Source organism: Chionomys nivalis, chromosome 8, assembly GCF_950005125.1.
Source record: "Chionomys nivalis chromosome 8, mChiNiv1.1, whole genome shotgun sequence".
Lineage (NCBI taxonomy): Eukaryota > Metazoa > Chordata > Mammalia > Rodentia > Cricetidae > Chionomys > Chionomys nivalis.
Window position 1 is genome coordinate 36,886,341 of NC_080093.1, and position 17,849 is coordinate 36,904,189.

Consider the following 17,849-nt stretch of genomic DNA (forward strand, 5'->3'; position numbering starts at 1 on the left):
AGTTCCACTAACTGGGGACCAAGCATTCAAACATATAAGCCTATGTAGTTCATTCTCATTCAAACCACAACAGCCACTAAGACTAACTAGGCAAATGTTAACTTTTCCAGGAAACACAAATGAAAGTCCAACCACCCTGGATAGGTATCACCAACAAACTGACATTATTTCAATAAAGTTCAACTTGGTGAGAACGATTGAGTTTATTGTGCATTCTTAAAGAGCACAGGGGAGGGGTTACTTAGAGGTGTATGGGTAATCCTACAAACAGATACATTGCCATTAAGTCCCACCTCATTAAAGATGGAGATGGCAAATTCATCAAGTCCTGTTGCCTGTCTTACTTCTTTATGTGGTCTAACATCTCCCAAGATCATGTGCAACTGAGAAGTAATACTTGAACCCAAGTGAGGGCCTCCTGATCCATTACCATGGATCTGGCTACCACTGTTTGTTCTGCTCTAGTTGCCATGGCTCCAGAACACAGCTCAAGAATAGGATCTTGTTGTGGTCAGATGAAAAATCTGTCACAGAAAGATGTGATAATGACTTTGTTTTTGAGACAGGGTCTGATTTTATAGCTCTTGGGTGGCTTGGAACTCACTATGTAGACCAGGCTGGACTCAAACTCATGTAGAGTCCAACTCCTCAGTGCTAAGGTTAAAGGTGTATGCCACCATGCCTGACCAACTAGAATGCTGTTTTTGTGCCTCATCAATGCATATTCTCCTTCAACCTATACCCATTCTTGTTGCCTCTGATACGAGGAAAAGTACTAGTCTTCAACTGTTTCTGTAAAGGAGGCAAAGTTGGTATCCTTGACTCATGTGACACATAATTCCCTCTGAAAGGACTCAAGATTCTTCCCCAAAAGGCAATTTAGAACCAATCTTGGGTCATGGATCTGTTTTGACCAAGAAATACACCATGGAAATGCAGTTTCCATGAGCAAGAAGAAACATATCAAATACAGAATGTAATTTGTGACTGCCAGACTCCAGCTAAAAGTCAGAAGGCAATGAAGAAAGCCTAGTGGTGGGATTCCATTTTCCTTCCACCACATTGATATCAGTTCACTACAAAAGACTGATTCTTACATTCCACTTATCCAAATCAGGCTTCTTAGACACCTTGAATAGGCCTTTTACAGAGGTTCTCAGTCGCGTTAAGAGATGTAAACAGCAAGGTATAGCGATGTATATCTGTAATTCCAGCAGTGGAAAGGCTGAGGCTGGAGGACACTGAATTTGAAACTAGCCTGGGCTACCCACTAAGACTCTGGTTTTGATTTTGTAAAGGTGTGTGCGAAGAGTCCTTTCTGTTCTTCCAGAGGACGCAAGTTTGGCTCCCAGAACCCACATGGCTCCCAAGACCTGTAACTCTGACTCATGAAATCCTACAGTCTCTTCTTGCCTCTGAGGGCCTTGAATATAACACATGACATATACTCACACAAACACACACACACACACATGCACACACGCACAAATCTTAAAAAGGGAAAAATAGTAAAATATTTAACCTCATTAAATGGCTTGTTGTGTTTAATGCTGTTCAACCTATTACCCACTTCACCATTTCATCTATATAGATGAAGGCACTCAGGAGCAAGAGTTAACATTTACAGAGTTACAGATTATTCTCAGATAGAATCTCACTGTGTAGTCCTGCCTGGCCTGGAACTCACTTTAGACCAAACTGGCCTCAAATTGACAAGAGAGCTGACTGCGTCTCTCTTCCAAGTGCTGGGATACTGGCACTACTCTGGATATATGAGGTTAAGCAAAATACACAAAAATTAATTTCATCCTTTTTATTCAGAAGTGGTTGCCAGGAAACTTAAAATTATATACTTTAATTTCTATTGCAGCACCTGTATAAGGATCTTAAAACACTGCACAAACCCTCTTAGTCAACAGTATTTTGAGTAAGTTTTTTTTTCTTTCTTTTTTTTTTTTTTTCTTTTTTGGTTATCGGTCCTATAGAATATCCCTTCTGGTATGCTGTCAAAAAAAGAAAGAAAGAAAGAAAGAAAGAAAGAAAGAAAGAAAGAAAGAAAGAAAGAAAGAAAGAAAAGAAAAGAAAAGCCTCCCTACTCCACAAGATGGTCAAAAACTCCAATTTGGTCAAAAAGTAGTTTAGGCTGCCTCAGCACTTCAGACACCAGAGCATGTTGCCTGCTGGATACTGGGGATTCTGCCTAATCACCCTGCTCCTGATATTCTTAGTAACTGTAAGCAAATTCACACCATTTCTAGCTTTTGTTTAAACCCATTGCACTTGTGCTAAGTATGCCAAACCAGAACTTGTTTCATCACATCAAGATCACATCAAGATGTTCCTAGTAGGAATTAAATAAAACTGAGTTAACTGTGTTGAAGAACCATATACAAAATCAACCATGGACTTCAGAAATTTAAGATTCCTACTACTCTTTTTTTTTTTTTTAATTTGGTTTTTCGAGACAGGGTTTCTCTGTGGCTTTGGAGCCTGTCCTGGAACTAGCTCTGTAGACCAGGCTGGTCTCGAACTCACAGAGATCCGCCTGCCTCTACCTCCCGAGTGCTGGGATTAAAGGCGTGCGCCACCACCGCCCGGCCCTACTATTCTTAATACCACAAAAAACCACTTAAGAAAACTCACAACAAAACATGAAAGAGCCCAATGAAAGGTCTTAATAAAGGCAACATTACTGTTAATCTTTCCATTTTATACCTTGGTTCTAAGTTTTCCAGGAATAAGTGTCATCTTACTACTTCCTTCATCCAGTATTTCTTACTGGCAGAATCCTTTTAGTATTAAATTACATAGCCGTCATGTCTTACACAGAAGAGTCACCAGTTATATGTGGGCTTCTTGCTAGTTACACATCTCAACTTACCAAGTTAACCGACAAACTTTTTAAAATTCACCACAGAAGCCTCACTTTCCTCTAAAGCCACAAACATATCACCCATGCTTAAAAGCCCTGCCCAAGGTGGACACATGAGTAGACTGAACTTGCTTCAAGTATCAGCTGGTATTATTTTTCTCATCTGGTAGTCTAGGCAGTAATAAAATTGGTTATTTGAGCTCAGATCTTCAACACAATCTAATTTTTATGTCAATTGAATATAAGTATAGCTAAAAATGGCACTTTAAAAAGTTTTAGCTTGCCGGGGCGGTGGTGGCGCACGCCTTTAATCCCAGCACTCGGGAGGCAGAGGCAGGTGGATCTCTGGGAGTTCGAGGCCAGCCTGGTCTACAAGAGCTAGTTCCAGGACAGGCTCCAAAACCACAGAGAAACCCTGTCTCGAAAAACCAAAAAAAAAAAAAAAAAAAAAAATAAAAAGTTTTAGCTTATCTGTATAACGTAAAATGCAAATGGCTAGACTAACAAGTTGGCAGAGTAACCATTCTTCTAAGTTTTTACTGCAGAATGACTTTACATTAACCTCAAAGCATAATGTTAGAAGCCATTTAATCCTCTATGTAACTTTATTAGCTATATACCTTAAGTCCAAGGAAGGCTTCCTTGTTAAATATTACTCTAGTGAAGTATTTTTCTCATAGGTGTGGACATAGAACTAAAAAAGTCCCAAAACAAAAAAGCTAGGGGTTTTGTAGTAGACACCACAGAAAGCCTCAGGCACTATTTAGGTGTTAATTTGCATGTTTGACTATCTTTAGTGATGGGAGGGACAAGAAAACAGAAGCATGGAAAAAAAGGCCAATGAACTTCAACTTGCCATGGATTGATTACACAACACACACAAGCTATTTATACATGAGTGTTTGAGCTCATGTGTTACACACACGAGTTTATGGGCTATTTCTTTGTGAACAGTTCCTGCCCGTGACAGAATGCTAATAATGTATAGATTTCTTATTAACTTGAGTAAATTACAAAATTAACTCCTGAACTGCCTTTGTATGTATCATTTCAGATACACATAACCCCCAAATCCTAAGTGTCTCACACAGCCCAGATTGGCCTGAAACTTGTAGTAATCCTCCTCTTAGCCTCTGGAGTGCTAGAATTAGAGGTACAAAATGCTACATGTCCAGCTACAATCTAAGTTCTGTGGTGGCAATTGCAAAAAAAAATCATCAGGAAAAAATTCAAGAGTATCAATTTGCATATTCTCAAAGTTCAAAAACAGCCTGGTTTACATTGCAAGTTCCAAGGGAGCCAAGGTCTACATAGGGACCGGTCTCAAAATTAAAAAACTTCTCATGTGAAGAATGCATCCCCTATCGAAAGAAAAGCACTTAGTTGTTGTAAACAAAATGGATTTATATTTGTGCTACAAAGCTCATTTTTACTTGGACAGAAAAGTATTCTGTGGGAATATAAAATTGTACACACAATTTTCAGTTTTTGTGTTGGGTGCTTGCATGCAGGTCAAAGGACGGGAATTTCTCTGGGTCCTCCGGTTCAAACCCATGTTGTTAGGCTTGTGGTACCTACCCAATCTAGAATGTTCCCTGAAGTGTTGCAGTTACAAGCAGTCATAATGTAGGTGCTGGAAACTGAACTTGCCAGCCCTCGGGCACACATTCTTCATGACACTAACTCTCCAGTTATGACCTAGTATCACTGACATCTACTTTAAAAATTGTTTCAAATGAAGACACACATTAAATGAATTTATACATATGCAGGTTATTTACAGAAAGTAAAGACTCATCTAAGTTATGACATTTACCTAAAATGCATATTTACCTCAAGTGGTGGATATTGGACAAGCTGAGGCTTCATATAGCCATATAATCAAGTTTGAAACCCTAAGAACGTATTATATGAAAAACCAGACATGTTTAGCATTTTGCTACTACCTTAGATATTTACCCTTTGTGGGTTACTACTTAGGAACTTTTGTAGACCAGGCTGGCCTCGAACTCAGAGAGCCGTCTGCCTCTGCCTCCCGAGTGCTGGGATTAAAGGCGTGCGCCACCACCGCCAGGCACTACTTAGGAACTTTAATATAGACATATCCACGGAAAACCCAACTCAGAATGACTCCAATCACTTCGACTGTCAAAGCTAGAGATCTTAAGTTAGGCATGGCAGCACTTGAAATGCTGAGGTAGGAATCTGAGATCAGCCCGGGCTAAAAGGTGATTTGCAGTTGGCAACTAGTCTCAAACATCAACAACCCAGCCAGGCACGGTGGGACAATCTTACAATACCAAGACTGGACGATTGCCATAAAATCAAGGTTAGCCTTGGCTACAAAGCAAGATCATTTCAAAATCAAAAACAAAGCTGCAGATCTTAGCCTCTTATGTAGCTTTATGCAACAAAACGTTTTTATCCAAGTCCTAAATATCATTCTGAAAAACTAAGTAGCAAACATTTAAGTGCCATTGAATTGATGTGGGAAGAGTCTTCTGTTTTGTGTTAATTTCATTGGTTAAGTAAAGAGACTGCCTTGGCCCTGATAGGACAGAAAATTAGGTAGGTGAAGTAGACAGACAGAATGCTGGGAAAAAGAAGCCGAGTCAGGCATTCGCCATGATTCTCCTACTCCAGACAGACGCAGGTTAAGATCTTTCATGGTAAGCCACCTGGTGGTGTTACACAGATTATTAGAAATGGGTTAGAAATTATTAGAAATATAAGAGCTAGCCAATAAGAGGCTGGAACTAATGGGCCAGGCAGTGTTTAAAAGAATACAGTTTCGCACGCCTTTAATCCCAGCACTTGGGAGGCAGAGGCAGGCGGATCTCTGTGAGTTCGAGACCAGCCTGGTCTACAGAGCTAGTTCCAGGACAGGCTCCAAAGCCACAGAGAAACCCTGTCTCAAAAAACAAAAATAACAAAAAAAAAAAAAAAAAAAAAAAGAATACAGTTTCCATGTAATTATTTCGGGTAAAGCTAGCCGTGCTGGCGGTCGGGTGCCAGGAACGTAGCCCACCACATTGAATTTTACGTACTATCATTTTAAGAAATGGAGCAGGGCAGTGAGGCCTTAAAGCAAATGATAGCCCAATACTAAATCCTTAGTGCAAAAACAAATACTCCACCTTTCCTTCATAACCATCCACTGGGTTAGAAGCCCTGGAGATAAGGCCCACTTGATTACATGCAAAGATTTGCCTATTTACAGGACTAACATAGGACTTAATTTCAATACACATAGCAGTTAAGTCTAGTCTCAAATGAGACACTGAGTCCAATAGTCTAGGAAGAATCCAAAATCTTCCTAAGTGCCTTACACACTGAAATAATTCTCCTGAGTTGATATTCTTAAATTGTCTAAATCCAATTCTTAAGGTCCCCTTATATATATCCAAATCTTAAGCCTCTTCCCAAATATGTGCTTTCTTTTCTGTCCACATTAGAGTCAAACGCATACAGAAATAAAACAGTTGTTTTCTGTAAGGAAAAAAGTCATACCTACTTTATCATTCAGGATTCTTATGTCACCAGAAGAGACACAACATAGAAAACATACATATATACAATTATTTAAATTTCATTCCTTTTTTAAATTTTAGGATTTCACCTGAGCTCTTCATTTGTCTAGCATTTACCACAGCTGAGTAAGTTTCATGACTAACTCATAGTATTCACGTGACTGAGTTCAAGAATGATCATGATAAATAAATTAGGAATATAGAGTCTTTATCAAGTTGAATGAGTATTTCCCTATTTTCCCTGTTTTAGGTTCTAAGGCTTAAAAACCCAATGAACAAGAAGTTTCCCTCTGTACACTGCTTTTATTATTTACATAATACAATATAGCATCAATGCTGAATAGCATGATTATGTGCAATACATAAATATGAACCTATCTGTACACATCTGCAAATCTAACTCAGAACTAAAGTACATAAAATTGAAGCAAAACTGAATGTTTTAATAAAGAAAACTAGGACTGAACACTGCAATAAATCAGAAGTAGTGCCTTGTGTACATACTTAACTATTTACAGATGAAAACAGGCATTACCACAACACTAATCTAACTATACTCATTTATATATAAAAAACACAAGTTTCATACATCACAAAAAACCTTCCATTATAACACAGAAGTGATATTACCAGACAAGCATCAGTGAAGTATACTGCCTTTTCTAGTTGTTATTGTACAATGCTGTAGATAATGCAGCCCATGCAATACACCCAAGAACACTAGAGTCCTACACCCAAATACAATATGATAAAGCAGCCCTCTGCAAGTGGTGCTGGATACCACTAAAGAAGTCTACTGCAGCCATGTTGGTTATGATTTTCCATGCAGAAGGGTACAGTTACATTAAGAACTGAAGTCTTTAAAAAGCTTTAAACATTCTTTCTTGAACCAAAACATTCAACAAAAGATGCACATGAAAAATTAACTGTTCAGATATCTTTGCAACTTAAAACTCAGATGCATGTCATTTAACAGAGCTGCTGTATGTGAAAACCAAACGTAGAGTTTAATTTCTTCTTGTAAACAAATCCTAGTGCAGTTCTGTGCTACAATTTTTAGTAATGAGAATGCAGGTATCTTCTGGTGCAGGCCAGCACAATAAGCTCCAAAGATTATCTCAGGCACCCTGCTGTTGACTCGATGGTTTTATTTATAACCAGCTGTGACGTTACCTTTCGCAGAATGTCCTAATTGACAGCTTTTAGAAGACCAATTTAACCAGGTTTACACATGGCACCAAAATACTGGTTTTGTAGCTTTCTTCCTGCTTCCAAAAGTCATGTCGAAATTAAGGTGAAGTTTGACTATGGTAGTAGACTGCCAGTCCTTTTCTGGTGTACCATTTTTTTTTTAAGTACAGGCACATAACACTAGCCAAAGATTATACCTTGATTACATTCCCAAAAGGCAGATATGCTGCAAACATGCAGAGATTTCATTCAATTTGGCACATGGAACTAAATTTTGTTCCCAATATCTGTGTATTTTAATTTGTTGTGCAGATTTTTGTCCAATTTTACTGAGGGGAGGGCATATACATTTGTAGGGCTGTATCTATCCAATTCTGCCTGTAACAAACACCCAAACATCCTAAAATATCAATTATAAGACAGACAAATATAAAGCAAAACTCTGGAGAACATCAAAGGAAAATGGCCATGCATCTGCTCTTTAATGTTTTCCTACGATATATTAAAATAAAAACAAGTTTCAGTCTCTTCACATGTAGTAATTTTATATTCTCTGGATTTTTTCAGCCACAACAACTGGATTCTCTTTTCTGATTTTTGCTGCAGCTTCTGCTTTGTAATCGTATGGACAGTTGTGCTTGTCAGAGTAACGATGAAGTCCACAAAACAAATTTCCACATCGGCAGTCAAACCCTGCACAAACAAGAAGAAATCACTTGGCAACTTGTATCAATTGGGAAACAAGCACTCTAGTCACTAGAGAAAAAGAATGATTTTTATTGCTTTGATTAATTATGAAAGACTGTCAACTCCTGACAATAGGGTAGAATTCAGGCAAGCTCTAGAATTAGGATGACTTTTCAAAACACGGCCTTACCACACCACACCAGAGTGGAGTATCTCAAATGAAAACTATATACAACGAACTGCAAAATTCTGTTGTAAAAAACACCTAGACCATATCATGCCTGGCTCCAAGTAGGTATTCACTTCTGTCAGTTCAGCTACCTTTTCTCTGTAAGCATCAAAGGAAAAGGAATCAAAAGGGACAGATTTTATCTATCAAATAAAGAAAAATAATTCACAAGGCCTGAGGTTAATGATAATTACATGATTAGGCCAACATTACAACTGGATGGAAATGAAATCCAACTTCTCAACAACCCACCAGGTCCACCCTTTCTGGATATGTGCGGATCCTTCCTTTTTTTTAAATGTGTAAAACCAATAGTTCCTTTTGGAGTTAATACCTGTAAGGCCAACTTTCTTTCTACACATAAAACATCTGTTCTTCTTTGGTTTGGGCAACTCAGGAGCTTTTTCTTCACTTTGAGAAGTACTGGGTTGAGAAACTGATGGACTGGGCTGAGTGACAACTGAAAGACAAGGTTATAAATTAGGGTTTGTGTGGCAATCATTAACTGACAATTATTTAAGTTTAAAAGAATAACATTTAAGAGAAACAGCTAAGATTCAGAATATATTTTTAAGTAGCCCTTTCCTAAGTTTGAATATTTTCGGACAATTACTATACTAGTATATACCTCTAGTAAATGACCAGCTAAATTCTTTTAATCAAGAAAAGCAGTTGCTTTCTAAAAATTTAAACAAAGATTACCAAACATACTGGATAGGTTTCTGAAGTATTCATTTTAGACTAGATCAAGATTTGTTTTCGTTGTTCTGATACATAGTCTTATACCTGTAGCCCAGGCTGCCCTAGAATTTGATGCCATCACTCTGCCTAATCCCACGGGTGGCAAGATAACAGGCATAGAACTAAACTGGGCTTCCGACCAGGTTTTTTTTTTTTTTTAAAGGCACAACACTGTATTTCACTGTTACTTTGACTAATTGACATTATCAAAAGGCTCCACCCTTTCTTAATTTCTATTAACAAGATTAGTCACAATTCAGACTGCTTTACTAAAGCTCCAACCCTACTAGTTCTTCAAACTGAAATTCCAAAAATCTAATACTTATATTAAGCCTAACTGTATCTGCTTATATTTATATTAAACCTAACTGTATACTTTAAGATTTACACTGTAATTCATAGAACAAGAACAGCAAATTTAGTCATACAAAACCACTGCCTAAACAATAAGCCAATTCCAATGCTTAATATGACCAAGTTTCCAGGACAAGCAGACTGTTTTAATGTAAACTGATCTCTCAATTCTTATTAGCAAATATACAGTGCTAACAACAGCCTAGTAGCACAACAGAAAACATTACACCTTTTTCCTAAAACTACTATGATAACTTAAAATAATTTCCCCTAATGCTATGAGAGTAAGTAGTTGGCTATGTAAGTGTTAGCCATTCCTTTGCTCATGCCTAAAATGTTATAAGTTCCTTAGATATACAGGGGAAGTGGAGGATAGAAAAGTAAAGAAAAAACAAATAGCAGTGAATCATAGATTTCTATTAAGTAACAAATGTGGTTATTAGCTACAGATCCACTTCCAAGTAGTGAGTGAGAGAAAATGAGGGAGAGTATGTGTGTGTTAAACATATTTGGTCAGTTTTCCATTTCATGACCAAATAATGTGACTATGAGATTGATACAGTACAGGGGGAAAACAAAAAACTGGCATATTAGCAAGTCTTTGAGACAGCATGCTATTCCCTGCCATTTCCCCCTACATTTGTTTTATACCTCACTGTCTCCCCCCCAGTAAAACCAAGCTGATTTGAGTAAATCATGTGCATACAGATAACACTAACACAAGTCGGTCTTCTTGTAACATTATAGAACAACATTAGATGGTGCTATAAAAATAGCTCCCAAACCACTACCCATCGAAAATAAATGCCCTTCCATACATTTAAATTTCACAACACATGCAATGGGGCTCCCACACTTTTTCAATTCTCAGCATTAGTATGTTCTTTTGCTTTACTGTTTCCTACAACACCGACAGACTTGAGACTAAACAGTTATTATAAAACTCCCCATGGCCATGACATTTAAAGTCATTAAGTTCTTACCACATAAACAGTTCCCAGACTACTTGATTGTTTTTAGGAGTGAGGGTAATGAAGGGAGGAGCAGAAGAGGGTAAAAGTACTAACTAGTTTATATATATATATTTTTTGATACTACTTATTTGCTTGGTCTGTAATTTATAGCCCTTCCTCTTTGGTCCTTCAATAAAAGGAGCGAATCCCATTACCAACTCAATTCTTTCTCATACTTTGAAATTCAGAACTGAACTAGTATTAAACTTAAAAAGCATACCTGGCTCTGACACCTCTGTTTTCGGGGTAGTTATTTTGTCCTCTCTTGAAATGCTCATTTCTGTCATTTGTTGAGTTACAGGCAAGGCAGCCACAGGCACATTTCTATTTGAGTTCAAGCAAACAATTATTTTTAAAGATGTTAAGGGTATTATTTTTTGAGATAAGTTGTCATTCAAGTTCAAATTATGTGTTATTTTCAACATGATCAAACGGCACCACATCAATTTAAAAATTTGGAAAAGATATTGGATGCCAAACATAAATAATGAGTAAAAATAAAGTAATTTCATAAATGGCTCATTGACTCATGGCTGCATATTTGTATAGTAATCACACTGTAGACCTAGAAAGTGTTTTAACTGCCTATAATTTAAGGACAAAAGGGCACTGTAATACAGTCAACAGTCTTACTCTTTACAACCCCTAATCCTCAATTACAAAGAAATAAAAACACAACATTTTTAACAGTGGTCTTGAGGGGTTTATGGAGTTAAGTTGTGATATACACTTTTAATCAATGATCCAAGAGCCAGATATTTATTAATGGAATCCTTCAGTGCACAATGCAGGCAAAGGCAAGGCCACCTGACACAACCACCTTGGTTATTGTACATATAGCACAGACATCTTGACTTTTCTGTTAGAGACAGAAATGTTCACTCTTACCTTGACTTTTCAGATGTGCTGCCAGCAGCACCTTCACAGTTGTTTAAGCTTGCATCTGCTCTCTGTACAGATGCAGAATCTGAGGTAGGACTGTTGGAACCACTAGCTGTCCCTATGTAAAAAAAAGGGAGCTGTAAGAAACAAATCAGCACTGCAAAAGCCCATTTAATAAAGACTTAGTAAGTATCAATACTTGCATTTAATTTAATGATCTAAGCACCTTCACTGCACTGCAATTCTACACTTGATATTCAGACAAAAAAGGTCATATTCCAAAGAACACATGTATGAAAACTTCAAAAAGGAAAACTAAAAATATTACAAGATCTTTGTAGAACAGTCACTTGTTCCTGAGGTAGTCACGGCAAGCACTTGAGCTGTTGTCTTAATGTTTAGCTCGTCAGGCACTCTCTCCTTGAGTTTTTGATATTCTCTTGATTCTTAGGTTTTCTCTCCACCAGTTCAAGTGTTTTTTTCCTTGGAAACAACTTACCCATTGGGCTCATTCTGCCACTATTCTGTTGTCTCTGAAGATGTTCTTTGTAGCAAACAGAACACATTCCATTTGTTCTAGGATTCCCATAAAAGCCACATCCTGTACTACATAGCATGGGCCCTGGGGTCTGGTTAGTTTCCTGAGCCATATTTTTCTGCTATAAACAAAACAGAATTTTAGAAATTAGCATGTCACAAGAAAACAGATTGAATACAATCACCACTATTCCTTTGTTATTTTTAAACACCAAGTCTGTTACTAACAAAAACCAAGATTATGTTAAACAGAAATGAGTATCTTATTGACTTACAAAAGAATGTGAAAGAATTGTCCTAGAACCAAAAAGAAATTAAACCATTAAAAAATAAATACACGATTTCATCTTTTACTACTGAACTTCAATTTCTGAAGATGTCACCTTGCTAGTTTATTAGGGTTGTCTGAATCAATTTTAAGTATTTGTCTCTTTAACTTTCTGCTCTTGTACAACTATTTCAAATGATGGTTACTTCAATAGGGTAAACACATAAACAGGAAGAAAAAAATCCAATTAATCACTATCTGATATTTATTAGTTCACGTTGGCTGAATCCTGGATTTAGCCCTACAGGTTTTAAATTAAGATTACTGTATGAGATTATTATATGTGCATTAAATGTTTGCATGTATGTATGTGCATATTACTCTGAGTTAACAGTTGTGAGTCACTATGGGGGGTGCTGGGAACTGTACCCAGGTCTCCTTATGAGATCATCAAGCACTCTACAGCCCACCTACAGTTTTCTTCAAACCACACCCTGAACCTGACTTGAAGACATACTTGGGCCCCACCAGTAATACTTCTACTAAGACAAGCACCTCAGTGCCTAGAAACCTGCGAAGCAGAAATTATCAGATTTTTCAGTCTCTATTATCTTTAACAAGCATTTTTCTCTTGCTAAAACCTAAAAACTTTCCAAACCCAAATTTGATGATGTAAGCAATATAAAAACACACTCTTTGGTCATGGTTAATATTTAATGCTAGACTACCAGATAGAACTTTACCTAGCAAGCATACCTGGGCCTTCCAAAAGTTGTTTAAATTGGCACAAAAATGAGCTAAATTTACTAAGTTTCCCATTATGTAAGAGAAAAAAAATTAGGAAAACTTAACTTTTCAAAAAAATTATGTAAAAAGCATTATTTGGGAGCATTTGGTTAAAAGGAAATTGTGGCCATGCATTTTTTTAAGCTACTACACAGTAAGACACAACCTATTAATTCCTTACCAAAATTACAAAAAACAAAGAAAGGAGGAATAATCAATTTGACAGGACAGAATGCTGACCATAAGTACCCAGTCTTGAACAGTTAAATGACAGCAATCTTTCCTTTCTTTCGCACAAGAGCACTTAATTTGCGCAAATCAAGCTTGTCTATAATGATTAAAAGCCACTGCTTAGAACAATAGTAGTAATTTAGTTGACACTGTCTCTTTAAATAGTGAGTGGAATTTAGCTGACTCACTTCAGAGTTGGGCAGCATAAATATTTCAAGATTACTTATGCAGTTTAATAAACACTTTCAGTTGAGGTTTTTAAATGTTGAGTGTAACACAAGCACAAAAAAATAATTCAAATAAAAAATTATGTATCTTTAGTTTTTCCACGCTGACCTTTACTCTATGCAGAAAGTTGGGCGTTTTTCAGGAACTATGCTAATGTCAGTTACTACACTAACTTCCAGTGACACCTGGCATTCTCTAAAAGTATACGGAGGGAATTTTAAGACCAACGGTTGATCGAGCCGGTTTTTAGTCAGTAAGAAAGTACTTTTCTTACGTGAATGAGATCCCACACCTAATGACTTCCCCACTTAGACAAGGATTCCACCTTCTTCAGAAAACTCAAATTCTTAAACTTGAGCACAGAGAAAGGCAAGAAAGAAGGCGTAAGACCCCCCTCCTAGTAAGTCAGATTTTAAATGCCATCACATGTGCACAGCTTGCTTTAATATTTCTCTGAAGCTCAGATCACATGGGAGGGCGCTTCAGCCTGTCACAAGGCTGCAATGTGACAAGCTGAGCTGGATGGAGGCTCTCACATAAAGCCTAGTCAACAGGGGCCTCTGAAATCAGCTTCTATTTATATCTCAGAGCCTGCCAACTCCTACACAACCCCAAGAACTAACGATGCAGTTATTCATGTATCTCACATAACAAAACAAAATGCAATTAAGGCCTCCAGGTTTTTCTAATGCAGAATCAAAGAACAATTTCACCTTCAACCCACAATACCCAAGTAGAATTAAGAACAAAATAAAATGTTATTGAAAAGGGGGCAAGAGGGGAGTAAGAAGGCAGTGGAGAATGCTCAGAAGCATAAACACTCCTTATATTTAATGAAAACTATAGGCTGTTTGTCAGTTTACATATAGTGTACTTATTTCCCTTCTATTCTGAAAAAGCAAAACAAAACAAGTTGTGAGAAACTTAGTATTCATCCATTAGCCCTTCCAGGTAGAGCTGCAATGGGTTTATTTTGTTTTTGAAGAAAGTTCACCACTTTTCTTAGTTCATAGCCTAAAACGAACGTCGCTGGACTAAAGAATTTTCCAATTCAAAAACTGAAATGAACGAGCTTTTCTTTTAAACTATGGGTTGGCTATTTCAGGTGCACATAGCTAAAAATGGCAAGACCACTCACTAACCTCGAGCTAAGACCCGAATTCTAGGCTCTAAAGTGCCACTGAGCCTGACCTTGGGCGAGTCCTAGTCTACAGGTCTCGGTCACCTCAGTTCTTTAAAAGCTCCTTTTACAAATTTAACACCAGTCCTGGGCACACAAAAAAAAGGTACAACTAAACAAATCCGTCATTTGGGGTGGGACGCTTGAAGGATAAACTTGAAAGGTAAAAGTGAGCTATTTTCATCAACTTAAGTTATGAAATCATTTTTAAAGAAATCACCAAAATGAGAAAATTTATTTTTATCTTACTATTCCCCCAGTTACTGACTACCAAATTTAGGAGACGAGGCTCTGACCTATATAATAACTTCCTCCTAAATATCCAGGTAATATTCTTCGGCAACTTCGGTCGACAGACAACTTATAACACCTTCCTCAAAACAGAGCTCCATGGAGGGCATGGAAGGCGAGCAAAATGTTAATGTTCCCCAAGGTTCCCGTAGACAAAGGGAGAGGCGCTCCATCGGCCTCCGTGACCAGGATCCGGCGGGAGCCGCTTAATCACGCTGGAAAAATCTAAAAAGCCTCCGGGAGCGAGCGGCGGGGCCGGCTTCCAGCGGTTTCGACCGAGTCCGGGGCCCGGCGGTCCCCATCCCCCTCGCAGCGCAGGCCGCGCACCGGGAAGCCCGGCAGGGCCTGCTCCAAAAAGCACTGAGTCATGCACTCGGCGGCCCCTCGCCGGAACGACTCAGCGGCGCGGGGAGCCGGGCACGGCAGCCGCCTCGGCCTTTGTCTGCCGGCCGGCCGGTCGGTCGGTGGGCGCCGGGAGTCGCAGCACGCCGGGCATTGTCCCGGCCGGCCGCCCGCTCGCCCGGGCCCGTCTTTGTGCTCGCTGCTCGGGCGTGCTCCCGCCCCCGCGCCGTCCCGGCCCGCGCCACTTACCCTGCGGGGGCCCGGATGCACTAGCGAGGATGGCGCGCGACGCCGGGCGGTGGGCCGGGCCGAGGCCTCCGGGAAGGGCTAGCGGCCGCCGCGGGCCGGAGCGGACCGGAGGGCGGGCGGAGCTACGCCGACGCCGCGGGGGCCTCCTTTGTTCGTGCAGAAGCGCCGAGGCGGCCGGGCCCCGCCGCGGTTAGGGTGGGAGGGCGGCGGGGGAGGAGGAGAAGCGCAGGCCGCGGGGCTACCGCCGCTCCAGGCGCTCGGCCGCCGGCGCCTCACGCCTCCACAGCGGCGTCCCGGCCGAGCGACGAGACACACGGAGCGCGCGGGGAGGCCTGAGCGCCGAGAGGCCTGGAGGACGGGGCTCTTCGGGCTTCCGCCTCCGCCGGGGAAGCTGCGCGGCTCCGGGCAGCGAGCGGACGCCTGGCTGGGTGCGCACAGCTCCACGATCCGGCCGACTGACTCTCTCGCTCTGACCGGCGCTCGGGATCTGAGGAAAAGGGCGGAGGGGGCGGGGCCTGTGCGTCAGCGAAAACCCGGTCGGCGCGCCGCGGCGCGGTGACGTTGCTGTCCAAGGCCCCGCCCCCGGCCTGCGGGCACCGGCGGGGGGCGGGGCCGCGCCTGGGGGGCGGGGCGAGCCCGGAGGTTGCGGTCACCGTAAGCCTAGTCATTCTCCGGCCGCTGGCTCCCTGGGTGGAGCTGCCGCGGCCGGTCCACGGAGGCAGCGCGTCTATTTTTAACCCTATTGTCCGCCCTCAGCCACCCTCGTCAGCCCAGTTCTCACGCCTCGTCCCCAGCTCCGCCGCTGTACCTTCCCCACGGGACGGGCAGCGCGGCCGGGAGGAGATTGGCACGGTTCTGGCTCTCGCCGCGGCTCCGCCCGCCGCCGCCGCCCAAGGTCGCGGTTCGCTGCTGGCTCTGAGCTACGACCGCCCGCCAGTCCCAGTCCCGCGCCGCCGTTCTGAACTGTTAGGCCAGCCTGTAGAAAAGCCTGGGAATTGACTATCTCAGCGAAGCACGGAGAATCGGGACAAGACTGAAGAAATGGAGCGAGGGGACAAATAAGCCGGACCCCAGGCAAGGGCCAGCTTGGGTACCTGCCCAGAGCACGAACAGAAACACTTCTGCTTGCCTCTTCGCGGCTTCTGGGCACAAATGTAGTTTCCACCCACATACACAACATGGTTAGGGCTACCTTAGCTACAACTAGAATGCAATTAGGGCTCTTCACCTTGAATATTTAAAAGTTCTAGGCCTTTCCCCTAGGTACCACCAGAGTTGGCCTTGCCTGGAGCACAGGAACCTTATTTCTAGGTCATACTTACAGGGGATTCGTTGTTTTGATATTATGTGAGTAGTGTGGGGGAGGGGTTCTGTCCCGATGCTCCAAATCAAACAACTCTGGGACATAACGACATAACATGTTTAAAATCCCTATTTCAGGGTTATATTGCTATGATCAAGTAATGTATTTGAGATTTAGTCTGGGTCATTGGTTCTAGGATCTTTGGTGTTTATTTCCACAAACTAGTAAACATTAAAAATAACGTCTCCTGTTTACCAGCCATTTTCAGCGTCACAGATTTTTCATTTAGGGTTCCTTAATTTATCACAGTAATTTCCTGAGAAAAATGTTGTCCTGTCTATTTGTCGGAGTGAGATAGTCGTGATAAAGGATGATTGCCTGGAGCACTAGAGGGTGGAAAGGCTAATGGAAACCAGACTTATTGAGGATAAAAATAACAAGAGATTTAAAAAAAAAAAGAGCAGAACTTACTGTCTGTCTCCCTTTATTCTCCCGTTTCAAAAAACGAGCTTTGCAATTTAAACGACAACAAAGTCGTTTTAAAATCAAGTTGCCGATGTCTACACATCTGCTGAAATCCTAATCAATAATCGGCTTAAACTTTCTGTCTTCAAAATCAAGACTCTTCTGTTTTATTTATTCTGAGTCATTTTTGGATTAAGGATTGCTTAATGTTAACAAATTAAAACTGATCAATATTATAACTTAAAATTGACAATTAACACAAAAATCTGGTGATTTTAGTAAGACCTGTATATTGTCTACATGTACTTATGCTTTTAGGGTGTTCACTTGGTGACACTGACTTATGTGAACCGTCAGATAAATTAAAATTGCTTGCAGTATATATAACTAGAGTTTTAAGAAAAGATAAGCCTCGGCTCTATCAGATTCCACTACCTGTGCTGATAAGCCAATTCAAGAGACAGAGTTTG

The 17,849-nt window shown here is 40.5% G+C and overlaps 1 protein-coding gene across 2 annotated transcripts; it reads right to left on the reverse strand.

Annotated features, from left to right (window-relative positions):
- Positions 1–8,051: 8,051 nt before the first annotated feature.
- Positions 8,052–16,103, reverse strand: Zfand5 (zinc finger AN1-type containing 5). Of its 2 annotated transcripts, none has more exons than XM_057778406.1 (6): positions 15,612–16,103; positions 11,999–12,155; positions 11,506–11,617; positions 10,838–10,941; positions 8,844–8,969; positions 8,052–8,286 (listed from the first exon to the last, which is right to left on the reverse strand). In XM_057778406.1, exons 2-6 carry the CDS (start codon positions 12,147–12,149, stop codon positions 8,138–8,140), a joined length of 642 nt encoding a protein of 213 aa, XP_057634389.1. In that variant the 5' UTR covers positions 12,150–12,155; positions 15,612–16,103; the 3' UTR covers positions 8,052–8,137. The 2 variants fall into 2 exon arrangements, with proteins under 2 accessions (XP_057634389.1, XP_057634388.1); XM_057778405.1 differs by having other exon boundaries at positions 11,999–12,158.
- Positions 16,104–17,849: the final 1,746 nt, after the last annotated feature.

What these genes read in the sequence shown, in the direction of transcription:
- Zfand5 (XM_057778406.1), bottom strand. Translation starts at nt 12,149, where the DNA reads ATGGCTCAGGAAACTAACCAGACCCCAGGGCCCATGCTATGTAGTACA. An exon ending in AGCACATCTGAAAAGTCAAG is followed by an intron (nt 10,942 to 11,505) that starts GTAAGAGTGAAC and finishes GAACTCAAATAG; the next exon opens with AAATGTGCCTGTGGCTGCCT. An exon ending in AAAGAAAGTTGGCCTTACAG is followed by an intron (nt 8,287 to 8,843) that starts GTATTAACTCCA and finishes TTGTTTGTGCAG; the next exon opens with GGTTTGACTGCCGATGTGGA.